The sequence below is a fragment of the Chaetodon auriga genome, chromosome 3 (genome assembly GCF_051107435.1).
Source record: "Chaetodon auriga isolate fChaAug3 chromosome 3, fChaAug3.hap1, whole genome shotgun sequence".
NCBI lineage: Eukaryota > Metazoa > Chordata > Actinopteri > Chaetodontiformes > Chaetodontidae > Chaetodon > Chaetodon auriga.
In genome coordinates, this window is record NC_135076.1 from 26,181,147 (window position 1) to 26,195,834 (window position 14,688).

General features: G+C 42.7%; 2 protein-coding genes across 6 annotated transcripts; both read right to left on the bottom strand.

Moving 5' to 3' along the window:
* Positions 1-797: 797 nt before the first annotated feature.
* Positions 798-5,776, bottom strand: tmem45a (transmembrane protein 45a). Of its 2 annotated transcripts, XM_076722416.1 has the most exons (7): positions 3,928-4,156; positions 3,745-3,831; positions 3,131-3,338; positions 2,684-2,896; positions 2,157-2,341; positions 1,931-2,073; positions 798-1,815 (listed from the first exon to the last, which is right to left on the bottom strand). In XM_076722416.1, exons 3-7 carry the CDS (start codon positions 3,324-3,326, stop codon positions 1,719-1,721), a joined length of 834 nt encoding a protein of 277 aa, XP_076578531.1. In that variant the 5' UTR covers positions 3,327-3,338; positions 3,745-3,831; positions 3,928-4,156; the 3' UTR covers positions 798-1,718. The 2 variants fall into 2 exon arrangements, with proteins under 2 accessions (XP_076578531.1, XP_076578522.1); XM_076722407.1 differs by lacking the exons at positions 3,745-3,831; positions 3,928-4,156 and adding an exon at positions 5,560-5,776.
* Positions 5,777-7,293: 1,517 nt separating this feature from the next.
* Positions 7,294-14,147, bottom strand: lnp1 (leukemia NUP98 fusion partner 1). Of its 4 annotated transcripts, none has more exons than XR_013075855.1 (5): positions 13,648-14,147; positions 11,122-11,367; positions 10,234-10,332; positions 9,624-9,957; positions 8,813-8,928 (listed from the first exon to the last, which is right to left on the bottom strand). XR_013075855.1 is itself a non-coding variant. In XM_076722233.1 (5 exons), exons 1-4 carry the CDS (start codon positions 13,831-13,833, stop codon positions 9,790-9,792), a joined length of 699 nt encoding a protein of 232 aa, XP_076578348.1. In that variant the 5' UTR covers positions 13,834-14,147; the 3' UTR covers positions 8,856-8,928; positions 9,771-9,789. The 4 variants fall into 4 exon arrangements, 3 of the variants coding, with proteins under 3 accessions (XP_076578357.1, XP_076578334.1, XP_076578348.1); XM_076722233.1 differs by having other exon boundaries at positions 8,856-8,928; positions 9,771-9,957; XM_076722242.1 differs by lacking the exon at positions 9,624-9,957 and having other exon boundaries at positions 7,294-8,928.
* Between the last annotated feature and the right edge of the window lie 541 nt (positions 14,148-14,688).

A 14,688-nucleotide genomic window follows, 5' to 3' on the forward strand; every position in this document is an offset into this window, starting at 1 on the left:
AACATTATTAAGGTTTCCAGTTCTGAGGATTCGCTTTTTTCTGTTTTATCTGATAATTAATGAATAGTTAATGAATTGAATATTTCTGCTAAATTGAGCACCCAATTGACATTTTTCACTATTTTGTGACATTTTATACATCATTTGTTTATTAGTTAATCCAGAAAAGACCTGTGGCATTGGTCAATAATAAAAACAATCGTTACTTGCAGGTCTAATTATATACAGTTATTTCAAGTTTGCAGATATATCAGATTATTTGTTGTAAACAAAGGGAGTCTGCGGGAAGCAAAGCTTCAGTATTAAAGTTAACAGTGTCAGACATGACACGTTTTTAAGAGCCGAGTGATCGTCCTCTTGAACACAGACGATCTTTGTTGACGCCTGTCGTCAGATACGTATTGTGTTGTCCTTACAAAAATAAGTCTGCAGGGGGAATTTATCAGCCAAATCAAGCTATTTCTGTCTCCTGATCAAAAGATCTGAGTGATCGTTTGTTGTTAATGTGACATGTTGTGATTTCACTAATACAGTGAGAAATGAGAAATAAGATTTATGGTGAAACATGCATGATTTTGGTCATCTCATCAAGTCTCACAAAGAATAAATTCTGCAGATAGTCCTATTATAACTTTTCAAATGACAGAAATGACAGAAGAGCGTCACTATAAACTGTTTCATGTTATGTACCACTGACAAATATTTTTGTCCCTGCAGTCCCTTAAGACGCACCGAATAAATACAGCAAAAAAGAAGAAATGCATAAACAACAATAACAACCATAATATAATCTGTAATTAAGTCCAATAGCAAAACATTGAAACAATTTTAATAAAATTATTATTTTTTGACAGTTGTATTTGACTCACATGTGTGACTCAACCTCTGAACATTACAAAATTAAAAAGCTACATAAAAGACTTTAAGACATGCTTTCAAGTAACACAGTATATGATTGTTTTCATCACGAGCTGCTGAACACCAAAATGTCTGACAAAGAAAAGTTTGGCAAGTCAAATGAAAAGCATGCAATCCATAAAAAAGCTTTCCCTCATGAGTTCATGTCCACGTATACCGTTTGTGCAAATGAATATTGAAAAAGTGACATGACAGAGTTTATGAAAGGTATCAGGCCACAGTGAAAGGAAAGGCACTGCTGCTGCTGCTCCTCCTCCTCCTCCTCCTCCTCCTCCTCCTCCTGAGCAATGACTCTCCTGACCATCTGCACCACCAGGCCACACTTAACTTTTCCTGTGATACTGAGTCCCCGGTAAAGCAGTTACTGTCTTCAGTCATTAACTGTCTGTCACTGAATTCATGATTTCATTCATGCATTCATTAGCTGTTTATAGCTGTATTCACTGCATTTATTCATTCATTTGTATGTTAATAGTTGTGTGTTGTTGGTGGTTTAATAAACCTTCCTTTCCAAAGGAATAGTTGTGTGAATAGTTTGTGTGGATGAAGAATTAAGGCCACTGTACACGAGTCAAGAACAGGAGCAACCTAAAAAAAAGGGACTGAATTAGTTAATTGCCTTTTGTTTTGCCTTTGTTGGAGTGGTGCCCCACGGTGAATTTAATGCACGTTAAATTCTAATATTTCATATAAATATTGATTATTTCTGATAGTTGTACTGCTGCTCGAACTGCCAACATCATATCCCTGATTTAACTGTGATATACATGAGTCACAATGTAGATGTAGAACAGTCCTCTTCATAAAATCTCGTCCTCTGACTCTGGATCCCTCTCCCTGGGCTTCAGAAGTCCCATTTCCATCGGAGGAGTCCTCTTCAATCTGGAGCGAACCACACTACAGAGAAAGCACAACAAAACACCACAGTCACACGTGATATAAACTGATATGAGAGAGGGTGATTGTATGACTTCTGCAAGACTTCCACATCTGGTGCGGAGCAGGTTTTTACCAGCTGACGGTGCAGTAGAGCACGCTCACGACGAGCATGGCGAAGGCGAGGTGCCAGGAGTAACACATGGTGATGAACATCATGTTGTTATGATCATTCAGGTCCCACTCAGGGCCGTGAGGAGGGTACAGCACAAAACCAATCTTTGGGCAAAGAGAAAGCGATGTCAGGAGTTATTAAGCACTGCCGTAAACATCTGCTCAAACATGCACAAATTCACGTTTACCTGCCAGAACCAGCTTCCCTGCAGGAGAGTGAGGGTGCAGCGCAGCAGCTCCAGGATAATGTTACCTCGGTGGAAGACCTCCAGGAAGGTAACAAGAGCATCACCAAAGATGGCGTAAAGAAGGAGCTGATGAACATGGACGTCCAGCATACTCCTGCCATGGAGGTGGTAGAGGAAAAGAAATCCTGCCCGAGCAAAGAGACAGTCATCAGCAGAAATACAGACAAGAAGTCTGTTTTTAACCTTTTATTGGTTTTTAGTTACTTGCTGACATTTGTTAGTTTGTCAAACTGTCGAATGGCTCGGCTGTAAATATGCATTCATGTGCTCCTTTTTGAGGGACTTATGTACATGCAGTGTGTCCATGGTCTAATCAAGCCAGCATACAGTTCTGCAGTTACTGGGGGTACATGGGAAAACTGCAGGCTACCTCATCTCATTTGAAAAAAAATGAAGTAACTAGATTACAAAATGTATACCCACATGTCAAAATGAATGCCGGACAATAGAAATGTCATTTCTCTTACCTTCATTAAAGAAAGCGATAGCCAGCATTAGCCTATCCAGTGCCAGCGGTGCAGCCTCTGTGGTGTGAATGATGAGAGTCACAGTCCCAGCCAGACCAAAGAACAGATACATGGTGGCGTGCTGCCAGTTCATCAGATTCTCCCAGTGTTTCTCTGCAAAGTCGTACAGCTGCAGTTTGGGTCCATCTGCCAAAAACTGCTCGGCCATCATCCCTGGGGAGCACAGCAGAGGAAACACTCAGATCTCCTTAATCAAAGAGGCAACACTGTGAGCTCGTATTTGTGTCACTCTTTACTCACATACAGTCATTAAAGTCTCTTTAAATTGCTTTCATGTGTGCTGGATTTAAGCAGACAAAACCTCAGTTGTTTCTTATGAGATCATATCACTCATATCACTTTTCCTGTTAATGTCTGCTGGCCAAATAGAAAGACCTGTGTACATACCAAAAAAAGAGAAGAAGAGTATGACAGAGCTTTCAATGATCTCCAGGCGGCGCTGCGAGGCTCTGCTGGCCAGCCGAGTGGAACCGATATTCTTGTTCCTGCGGGTGGCGTACCAGAGCGAGTGCTTCCCTATCCACCAGATCCCAGCCACCAGAAAGAAGCTTCCGGGGAGCGCGTGGCCCTTGAAGCTTCCCATGACTCACGACACCTGAATCACACAGGAGACAAATCTATTAGTGGTCGTTATGGATAACTGCAATTGCACCAAAATTGCTGACATCTCAGTGGTCTAAGAAAATGTGATTTCTTCTCGCAAAACAGCAGAAAACAGATGTTTCCTTTGACATGAATCAGGGTTTTACTCTCACTACTGCCTCTATATTACATCAGGAAGTAAAACGCAGGTAATAAAAAGTGTCAACACAAACACTATAATTTGGCATATATTTTAGACAAAGTGTTCTTCCAGTGGCATATACAGTATTTTTAGCTTGGCTGGCAAAAGAGAAGGAATAAGAAATGTGAAGGGAAAAGCGGAGGAGTGCCTGCAATTTAGTTCAACAGCATAATTAGACATAATTAGTGTGTGTGCTGGCGACGGGCCCTCAGCTGACCTTGGTAGAAGTGTGTCTGGATGTGGAAAGAAACCTGTTAGAGCGCCGCGTGGCTCGCACTTTAACCTTCACATACGAGACCCAGTCCTGCATTATACAACAGAGCAGTTGTCATGACTGGATTACACATTGATTGAATTATGTGCTCTTAATGATTTGCCATTATTTCCTTTCCAAGCAAACCTGAGCGTGATTGATGCGCGCTGGTGTCGGTGGATGCAGTCCATCAGTCACCATCTGCTGTGTGCAGCCACATGTTTGCTCTCTCAAGGGAACAAAACGTATCTCCAATACAAGAAAAAGGGTCCGAAACAAACAAAGCTGCTACTTCAAAGTCAGCCACATGTTCATGCCTCCTCGTGGTTTCACTGTAAATATGAAATTACTTAAAAGAGGATGCAGATGCTTTAGAAACCTGTCTGACTGTTTGATGCTTTTTAAACTCTGGCAGCAAAACAGGAGCGACATCAAGAGTGAGAATCAGAATGAGGTGTGTGGCTGCACTCCCTTTTGTGATGGAGATGACGATATTCTGGTCACAACAAAGGGACCTTTTTGAAGGAGGACACTCAATAAAAAGGGATTGTTTGAGATGTTAAACTGAGCTCATCTGTGTCCGTCGGCCCTTCGCCTGTGCAGCCTCTTCAGAGGGAGGAAAACACTTCAGTCACCATGGCGATCGCTCCCTCGTGTCACTCCATGCTGCTGAAGACTTCGGTTTTTACTCCCAGTGTCAACAACAACATCTGTGCAGCCTTGTTTCCACATGCAGCGGCTCCCACGCATTTTCATATGAGGGAACGATCACACATTTCATTATACTCGATGGTGGAAAGGAACTTGGATCATTTACACAAGTACAATTGTGAGGTACTTTTACAGAGTGCAGCTTTGAGATATTACTTTATACTTCAACCAAAGGAAAACAATGCACTTGCTCCTCTTTCATATTTATTCACCAGCAAGCTCCACGTCGAGGTGCTGGCCTACGGGAGGAGCTGGGGATAGAAACACCACCTCTGAGGTGAGTGGAGGAGCCACAGGAAGGCCATCATTGTTAGAAATCAAACGACCAGACACAGTTTAACACAGGTCAAATTAGCACCACCTTGACCAGTCATAACATTTAAGTACTGCTTAGGTGTTGAAGCATCAATAATAATGATCCACAGAGGTCATTGTACAGGATGAGTCAGCTACGTTACAGCTCCTGATACCTTTAAGTGCTGCTGCTATTATTTTTACTTTATTTTGGATGCAGGACTTTTACTTCCCATACATGAAGGGATAAGACTGAGAGTTAATCAAATGCATCACTTTTTGCATCATTTTTGCATTCAGAGCTCGTGTTGACATCAGCTGAGCTTAGTGGAATAATTGTGAAGGCATATGTGGTTTTTTCTGTTTTTTTTTTTTTTTTTTTAAATTTGCTGGTGATACCGTTTATAATTAAGTGTATACCTGGAAAAAACATTTTTTTAAGGACATTCATGACCTGCCAGGAAGCTCTCTTTGTTATTTACTCTGGCACAGCAGTCAAAGGCTGCAGAGCTTATGAATAGAGATTAAAAGGTCCGTTAACCTGATAAAAACGCACGAGTCGCTTAATACGTTACCGTCAGATAATTAAAACAAGCAGGGCTGCAGAGATCAACATGAAGCTGTGGTTTACTGAGCCTGAATGTGAACATCAGACCTTATTAGTTTACAGTATAATGTAAAAATAAAAATTGATATAATGCATTATGAAGCTCCTGTACAGGAAACAGTATCTCAAAATTCCTTCACAGTAGAAAGGAAAAAGGGGGGTCTTACCCAAGTGTGTTTGTTCCTGGAGATGAAAAGTTGCGAAGTACGTTGAGCCAAAAAAATAAATCAAAACACCTTCATTTTCTCATCACGCAAATCTTTTTTTTCCCCGTGACAACATCCAGATTTATCCCCTCTGTTCTTCGGGAAGTCACGAAGTAAACATCAGCTATCTCCTCCGACTCCCAGCAGCCTCCGGACCCGTTTCACAACGTTTTCTTTTCTTTTTTTTTTTCTTCCAATCTTTCCGTCTCCAAACATTTTAGGCTTTTACCACCAATAAAGCATCCCATTGGATGGCAGGGATGAGTGGCGTCATCGGTGCGTGCTGTCATTGGCTGGAGTGCGCGTCGGTCTCAGGTGTCCACGTGTGCACTTTCACTCCGCCTGTTCGTGCTCCGGCCCGGTCCCGCCCTGCTGGGTGGAAACCGCTACTTTCCGTCTGCCAGGCCGAGTCGGACCGGGACAAGACGTCCGGCACGTAGACCCCCTTATCTCCAGACTGGAGCTTCGGTCCGTCGCTTCACTTCTTTTCGTGGTAACACCCGCAGTTTAAACAGTAACTTCCTGTAATTCACGGTGTCATCGTATGAATCTGAACACCGACACAGAAAATACTTTATATTGATTCATATGACCAAATTACACCTTAAACTGCGGCCTGTAAAGTTAATCCTGAACGGCAGCGATACACTTTAACTTTAGCCTACAAGAAAACTGCAAAGGACACCTTTGCCATAATGAGTCCCAACAACAACAACAACAACAACAACAACAACAACAACAACAACAATAATAATGGAACATATTCCACTTTATAAAATGTGCAAGATTTCCCTGCATTTTCAGGAGGAATAGAACTCACTACTTTCTAATATTTACAGTATTTTCTGTATAATTAGTCCTAAATGGAGGATTGGATAAACAAAACATGGGATAAACAGGAACAGGAAGTATTCTGACAAGCTTTGAGATGGTGCTTGCAAACCTAGATGGAACGAAATCATCAATATCATTTACGCCTACCTGTGTTTTACCTGCTCAAGTCAAAATGTCTGCCGAGAGAGAGAGAGAGCTATTATTGTGCTACTCATTGTTATTATAGGATTTGAATCCCTTTGAATGGTATTATTACTGGCCTCGGTGTGAGCTGCAGAGTTAAAATCTGAACAGTGAAAGCGATGAAGAGGTAGCGACTATAAATGGCATATTACGCAGAAAAGTGTATGTTTGTTGAAACCACATTAAGCATGGGAGTGTCACATCAGTGTGTTTTAAGAGGGCAAGACCACAACAGTGGAAAGCAGGGCTGTGTGTCAGCAGTTTGCTCTCAGGGGGACAGTGAACGCAGCAGCTGAAGGCGTCTTTTGAAATGTCAGACAGCGACAAAATGTTTAATGTCATGTATGAAAGACAGTCCAAAAAGCAAATTTACATCTCTCAGAGAGGACAGCAGGCCTGAATATAGCTTAGTGACAATTCCCCTTTAAAGAGATTAAAAAAAAAATGACTTGGATACCTTCCAGCTATAATTACTGAGATCCTAACAGTCTTTATTAGTGGTGCAGAGTGCAAACAGATGTTGTTTTGTTTGGACACAAATCCTGACACCACCACAACTGATCACCAGGGTTGGTAAATGATTTAACATCACATGAAATGAAAGCAGTAGTGATGCACATACTGTACGTGGAAAAAAAAAAACCAATGACATATTTGTCAGTAACTAGAAATACAATCACATTTATATGGATATATTTATGTACAAGGAGTCCGATTTTGTTGGACACCCAGAAGTTGCTGTAAACTCTCATGTGGCAGTGCGAGGTACTCAACAGTTCGTAGATGACGGCAGATTAGACCTCACATGCAAAGTTCTTCACATGCAAAACAATAGCACAGATAAGGCAGGAAGATGGAGCAGATGGAAACTGAGGTACAGGATGACAGCTGACTGTTTCAGGAGGAGGAGTTCACTTTCATCACTTCAGAGTGAATATTATTAAGAGGCAGAAAACAAGGGGGTGCGTTCACTCACTTTCAGTCACCATGAAGCTGTAAGTATCATTATTTCTGTCCATGCCGTCAGCATGGACGGAGTGTACGATACATAAACACTGGCCAGTTAGTTTGAATATGGAAATACTACACACACACACACGCTAACACACTATTGACACTCTGAGTTTCATGTGTTTGTTCTTTTCGGACAAAGGAGAGATTTAAAAATGGTTTATGCTATTAAAAAATGTGTGGTTCAGATATTTATTTTTCAAAACTAAATGTTGATTCAACATGCAGAAAGTTAAATGATCAGGACTCGATTAAAGAAAAGAACTGGACATCTGGGGAATGTGCCTTTCTGCTTTCTTGCCAAGAGTTAGATGAGATGCTAAATATAAAGCTAAAACCAGCAGCCAGTTAGCTTAGCTTAGCTTAGCATAGCATAGTATAAAGACTGGAAACAGAGGGAAACAGCTCATCTGGCTCTGTCAAAGGGCAACAAAATCCTCCCTCCAGCAGCTCTGAAGCCAGTTAATGTGTTATATTTAATTTATTTAAAGTGTAAAAAACCCAGGTGTAAAAAAACAACCAATTTAAGGGGCTATTTCTTGGCCTGGACCACCTGCCAGCAGGCGCATCAGGGGCCTAAAGCTGCATCCTACTATGGTGAAGGGATGACCCGCCCTACTAGGCCTCTGATTGGCCAGTACTAGTTGCCTTCTTTGATTGGGTTGGTTAGGTTTAGGCATGAGAAGTGATTATTGGTGGGACAAGGTAAGAATGTCAAGGTAAGCTAATCAGGCAGAGTAGAGCAGGACATCCCTTGGCCATGGTAGGATTTGTAAACCACCCCTGACATATGATTGGCCAGCTCAAGTGCCATCATAAAGTACGACTGGCTGTCTGCCCAGTGAGAGGTGGGAGCTTTGTTTGAACCAACTGTGTGATGAGTATTTTTAAATGTGCAAATTTTAAATGTGGAAATAAAAATTTCTTTTTGAGGACTTAAAGAATAAAATATGGAAGCTTCATATTATATATATGCATATATAGACATGCCGAAATTACAATTTCTGTCTCTTATTTTGGGGCCATACACTGTCCAGGGCCCCTGCTATGACTGAAGATGAGAGCTGTTGTCTGTAAACCCTCACACGTTGACCAGGGAGCACCGATCATGCAGAAGGACTGAGGTGAGGTGGAGGTCTGGGGATCAGTGGGTCACACGGGCATGCAGACATGGCAGGTGTAGGTACGGGACCATTATGGGACTTTGGTGCGGGACGAAGACCAGTAGAGGGGCTTCAGCATGGACACGTGGACTCTGCACGTGGGACACATCTGCTTCTTCCACAGCCACTGCTCCATGCACTGAAACACATGTTAAAAGAGCTTATTACAGGCTGAATGTTTATGATTCCTGCAGGTATTGATTCCCCTCACAGATGCCAGGAGGTAGTTTCCAACATGTTGACCCACTGAAAGCACACACACACAACAGGGTCCACAGTGACCCTGACCCCTGGCTATGAGGACGCTGTTGTCACATGTTTTACTGTACATTCACTGCACTGATGAAGAGGTGTGGTTACAAAAGAGCTCAAGAAAGAAAAAGTAGATAACTGGATAATTTATTGCCCTGATTATTTATTTTTCATCTGTTACAACACAAAACACAAACACTGAAAACACATCCTGACATGTTTTATATACTGCTATGAAGAAAACACCTCACGCCTGTGCTTTATGAATTTATTCTCTATTTACTCTCTAGTTTTATTCCCTTCTATGTCTCCGTTTCATACTTCTAATACTATTGGCGCTGCCTGTAACACTATTTTCTCCTACGGGGGATTAATAATGTGCTATCTTATCTTTTAATTCAGACTTTTCTAATTGGATGTAATTATGATTTATGGATTATCTTAAATTTGGCTTTTGTTCTTTTTTGTGTGTGTTTTTATTATGTAAAGCACTTTGTGTTACAGTGCTTTGTATGAAAAATTCTATACAAAGTCTGTCTGACTGATTGACTGACTGATTGTAAATTATCCAATGAAACCCACAGAGCAGTTTGCACTTTTACAGGATCACGTCAGGCACAGTTAAGCCCCTGACATTTGAACACTTGAACGCCACACCATGACCAGTTCAGGTGCGGCCCCTGAGGCCTCACGGGCTGCAGATCCTCCACCGTTCCTCCGAGGAGTCACCTCCTTCCGCAGAGTGATATCAGCGATGCCTCCGCAGGGACAGCTGACGCCGGAGTGTGTGCTGCTCCTTCTCCGTGGGGATCGGTCCGTCCGCCGACTTCCTCCTCTCGTCCGAGAGCCTCCTCACCTGCAAAGCCGCCGCTTCGCTGCCGCTGCGGGGCCGGCACTGCTCTGGCCTCCGAGCCGCCTTCAGCGCCCATCAAACGGAGACATGGCGGTCAGAAGGAGCTGTTGGAGCTCCACGCTTCCACAGAGAGAGTTTCAAGTGCAGACAGGTTGTTTTCATCCCGCTTCACATCATGCATGTCCAGGAATGAGCTGCCTGCATGCGCCGTGGATCTGATATGTGACATGCTGGGATTGGGCTGAACATGCAGAGACTGCTTGGCGATGGGAGGGTCAGGGTGGTGTAAGCAGAGGGTGGAGGAGACACGCACTGTCTGACTTAGAGAAGATGTTTTACCTCTTTGTGGAAGCGGTGCGAACAGTGCTGCTCCTGAACTCCGCCTCCGCTCCTCCTCATGTCCTCATGACAGATCAGGCACAGCTTATCTTCATCATTCTGTAAAAGAAAGAAAGCAGCTTTGTTTTTAAAGCTCAGCCTCTGACCACAATGATCGGTCAGGTACATTTACAATACTGATGCTGTCTGGTTCCCGGTGGTGGAAAATAACCAAGTACATTTACTCTACGTACAATTATGAGGTGCTTGTACTTTATTTGAGTATTTCCATTTACACAGATACTCCACTATGATTCAGAGGCAACTGTAATGGTAGTTTAATGATACAGATATAGTGAAGACATCAGTTATGAGGTAATGTTAAGATAAAACTACAGTATTCAAGTATTTAAAGTTAAACCACCTGTACCAGCTTCAATATCAATAAGCACATTAGTTCATCAATAAGTATAATCGAATACTATAATATGTGTTATTCTGAAATATTCTTTTCTACATGACGAGCACTTTTACTTTGGGTACTTTCAGTGTATTTTAAGGTTAATACTTTTGTTCTTTTACTGAAGTAAAAATTGATTTGAAAGCTTTGTTGAACATGATACACATTTGGAGCCCTTTCTATAGTCACAAAAGACGCTGTTTTCAATGAGAAACATGAGCTTTTCAACACGTCAGGCCTTTCAAACCTGTCCGCGATCCCATCAGCACATTCTGTAATCTGCATTTAAGTGCTCTTTAATCTTTAAGGGCTTCATCATAGTGAGAGACCGAGTGCACCAAACCTGATCCACCCTGCAGTTCACTGGATGATCTACAACACGCTGACCTGGTTCAGAAAACTGTAAAACCTGCTTAAATCTCCTTTGACTTTGCAGCACTTCTGCTCACCAGAGACATGTTCTTCTTATCGCCCAGACACAGCCTCCTCTCGAAGGACTCTGTGAGCTCTGGGATGGTGGTGATGCGGTTCTCCAGGACGGCTGACTTGGAACGGTTGTTGTCGTCCGAGGAGGTCCGGCGAGCTCTCTGGTGGGACCTGACCTCCCCCATCTCCTCTCTCGGCTTGATGTGGCTCGGGGTGGGTGCCATTGTAGCCGCGTGGAGCCTGTTCAGCTTCATGGCATCTAATTGTGACTGTGGACCACACAGAGAGGGACAATACGTCCTGTTAGACAACGTCAAAACTCAGTGACTCAGACTCAATTTCCACGTTTCCCATAAAAGCTGAAAATATGAAGAACATTAAACCAGACAGACGATCCTGCTGAGTGTTTGTCTGAGCGGGGTTAATCACGCCTGATATTCTTAAGTAACCATGTCAGCAGGGCATCCACCTAATTATAGTTTACATCTAAACTGAGGCCAGTCTGTTCAATGATTATTTAAACAACAGCAGTAATCAGATTACTATACTTATGTGTTGCAAAATAGGCAAGCTGAGGTTACAGTCAAAACAAAGCAAGTGTGAACTTTTTTTTTCATGTTATGACTCTTTCATCACTCACTGCTTAACTTATGTGCTGGTGATGAAAAAATCAGCAATTCAGAGTGATGAGTGTGTCAGAAAGACTCCAGTGACTTAGTTTACTGCACTTCAATTTAAAGATGGGCTCCTCACAAGAGAGACAACACAGCAGACGCAGAAATATCCTGATTTTTAGCTCCTCAGTTTTACTCCACAAACACTGGATCCTACATCTCCCACAGTGCAACTCAGTGGCCTCTTTTAGGTATTAACTGCTCACCTTCATTGATTTTTGTTAATGTCTGCTCATTCTGGATGTGATGCAGCAACACTGGGAAAGATGTGGAACGCTCCAAAAACACCTGTTTGGATCATTCCACAGGTAAACAGGCTGATTGGTAACAGGTGAAAGATCATGATTGGGTATGAAAGGGGCATCCTGGGAAGGCTCAGTCGTTCACAAGCGAGGATGGAGCGAGGTTCACCACTTTGTGAACACATGATTTTAAAATGGAAATTACTGCATGGACTCTGGAACACTTCAGAAAACTCAATAAATACATGATTGCATTCTGTTTTTATTGACATTTTCACCACATCCCTTTAATGGAATTAGGGGCTGAATATGAGTTCATCAGCAGTGTCTAAAAAGACTCCATTACAGTACATATCTCTCCACTTATGGATTGATAGCGAGATGATTCAGCTTGTTCTTCCTCTGGGCCAAATGCTCACGTCGGTCTGCATCGGCAGCAGGAAGCACAGGCTTTCACAATGAAAATAAATCTAATTTTCAGCTGAGCCGCAGCCCTCGGTGCTTTGTTTGAGAGGCCTGTCTGTATGAGGGTGTGTCGTCAGGTCTCCCATCAGCTGCTTTTGTTCTACATCACCTGCAGTTACATCAGGATTTTCTTTGGTTCCAAAGGAAGAACACACAAAACTTCTAGATGTAAACAGAATATCAGTACATCTCTGATCATATGGAAATATGCAATCAGCGGTGCGTTTATGAACCCCTGAGCTTACAGGGTATACACCTACATTCTGGTAAACATCCACCTTGGTAAACTGTATGTCCCTCGCTATACTGAGCACCTCCTGCACGAGCCACAAGTGTGCTGCTGTGTAGCTGCCGTTGACCTCTGACCTCTCTGTTATGGGAGGCGAGTGAAACGTCAGTTCACTCATGGCAGTGAATGAAGCAGCACTTTATTCACTGTTCCATTGAGCACATGTTCTCTTGCATGCAGCAGTCCATGGCTAAAAAAACATCAGAGATTTTTAAAAACGTCTGTGAATTCCTGTCACAGGGTCTGTTTGTTTCAGCTGGAGATAAATTTCGAGTAGGAAAGTAAGCAGTGAACTCTGGTTAAAGCGGCGTCTGGCAGGACGTCTGCACACGGCACAGGAAGCTAAATAAACTCCTGCTTCCATGAGATGAAGCAGGATATGATCAATTTAAAACAATCTATCTGTGCATGTCTGTGTGTTAGTGTGAGATGGAGGAGAGTCATATACGTGTGCATCAGCTCACATTATTGATGAGCAGCTGGTTGAGGCAAAATACAGGTCAGGTCATCCTATTCCTGAACAAGATAACAGACCTACGGAGAACGCACATGCATTCATCTACTGGCTGCCAGAAGAGAAATGGCATCATATTTTCTTTTTTTTCCACTATGTTTTTCTCTTTTGTATTTCAATACAACTTTTTTCAATTTCCCACTCTGACATGTTGTGCATTGTGATTGATTCAGTGATTTTGTTTTTTTGCTAATTTATTTTTAAAGGTAGTTGTATCAACAGGTTTACATCAGTTTAAAAACACCTTTCATGCTGTGACAGTCAGATCATTGGTTCAAGGTGTGCTGCTGCTGTCTGTATGTCAGCGTAAACACATACTGTTCAAAGTCACACGCATGCATCCATCAAGTGCTGGTGGTCCTTACCACAGTCGGGAGCGACGCTCTTCGATCCGCTTGCAGTTTCGCAGATCTTCTGAAGCTGCGTTTTCTCTCTCTGGACTGTCCGGTTTCTGCTCCGTGACCCCAGTAACTGCTCATCCATTTTGTGAAGTTGCCATCATCATCCTCATCATTGTCCACAACGAAAGCAGGCAGGAGCCTGAGAGACATGATGGAGCTGTGCGGGGAGCCTCTTGGTGCAGCACGTCCGAGTACAACAAATGAAAGTGTGATCCCGACTGAGTGGCACAGAAAGTAAAGACAGCGCTGAGCTGACCTACTAAGCCTCCAGCTCACTGGCTGCTCCACAACACAGCACTGTCCCACAAGGCAAAGGTAGCTTACTTAAGTTAGTTCCCTCTGGAGCCTCAAGCGCTGCTCGAGTTGTATTCTTGGATGATCCAAAAATAAGCTTCAGAGCTTTTACTCTTTAAATAAGTGAATCCCCTATAATCTAGTTACTCTGGCTGGGAGAAAGTAAAAATGGAGGTGATGGGAATAAACATGGGGCGGGTGTCTGAGAGGAACGGCTAGTATTTTGGCACTGGGTGGGTGATGTGACCACAGCTTTTAATCTTTCCATTACAGTCATGAGCCCCGGGGTAGACAACTGAAACTCCAATGTCCCCATACTTTCCACTCGCTGAGTACATCAAACCTGTCAATAATTATGGAGTGCAGGCTACCCTGTCTGCCACTGTGTGCTGAGAGCCTGCGGCTCATTTAATACAGGACAGAGAGGGAGCATTTTTCATGGCGCAGCAGGCACTACCGAATCATAATTTTGCTTTTCTTGCCTTCATTTTTTATCAAAATGGTCAGGCATAATTCTCATGTGAGAGAAAACACAATTCAGCAGCAGGAAAAGCAACATTTGCACAAGGTGGAACCAAAATCTTCGCAGCACACAATCTGAATAATCTGAATAATATACATGCAGAGCAAATATATATCATAACACATTATTTATGCTACGCTAGATAGTATACAGACATCGTGGAGTCTTATGGTACCAGGAATGTCCAT

Bases quoted from the DNA above. Each gene is read 5' to 3' on its own strand.
- tmem45a (XM_076722407.1), bottom strand. From the start codon at position 3,326: ATGGGAAGCTTCAAGGGCCACGCGCTCCCCGGAAGCTTCTTTCTGGTG. The intron at 2,074-2,156 runs GTAAACGTGAAT...CTTTGCCCAAAG, and splicing joins AGGGAAGCTGGTTCTGGCAG to ATTGGTTTTGTGCTGTACCC. The intron at 1,816-1,930 runs GTAAAAACCTGC...CTTTCTCTGTAG, and splicing joins CTCTACTGCACCGTCAGCTG to TGTGGTTCGCTCCAGATTGA.
- lnp1 (XM_076722219.1), bottom strand. From the start codon at position 13,833: ATGTCTCTCAGGCTCCTGCCTGCTTTCGTTGTGGACAATGATGAGGAT. The intron at 10,333-11,121 runs GTGAGCAGAAGT...TTTCTTTTACAG, and splicing joins ATAAGAAGAACATGTCTCTG to AATGATGAAGATAAGCTGTG. The intron at 9,958-10,233 runs GTAAAACATCTT...TGGGCGCTGAAG, and splicing joins CGCACCGCTTCCACAAAGAG to GCGGCTCGGAGGCCAGAGCA.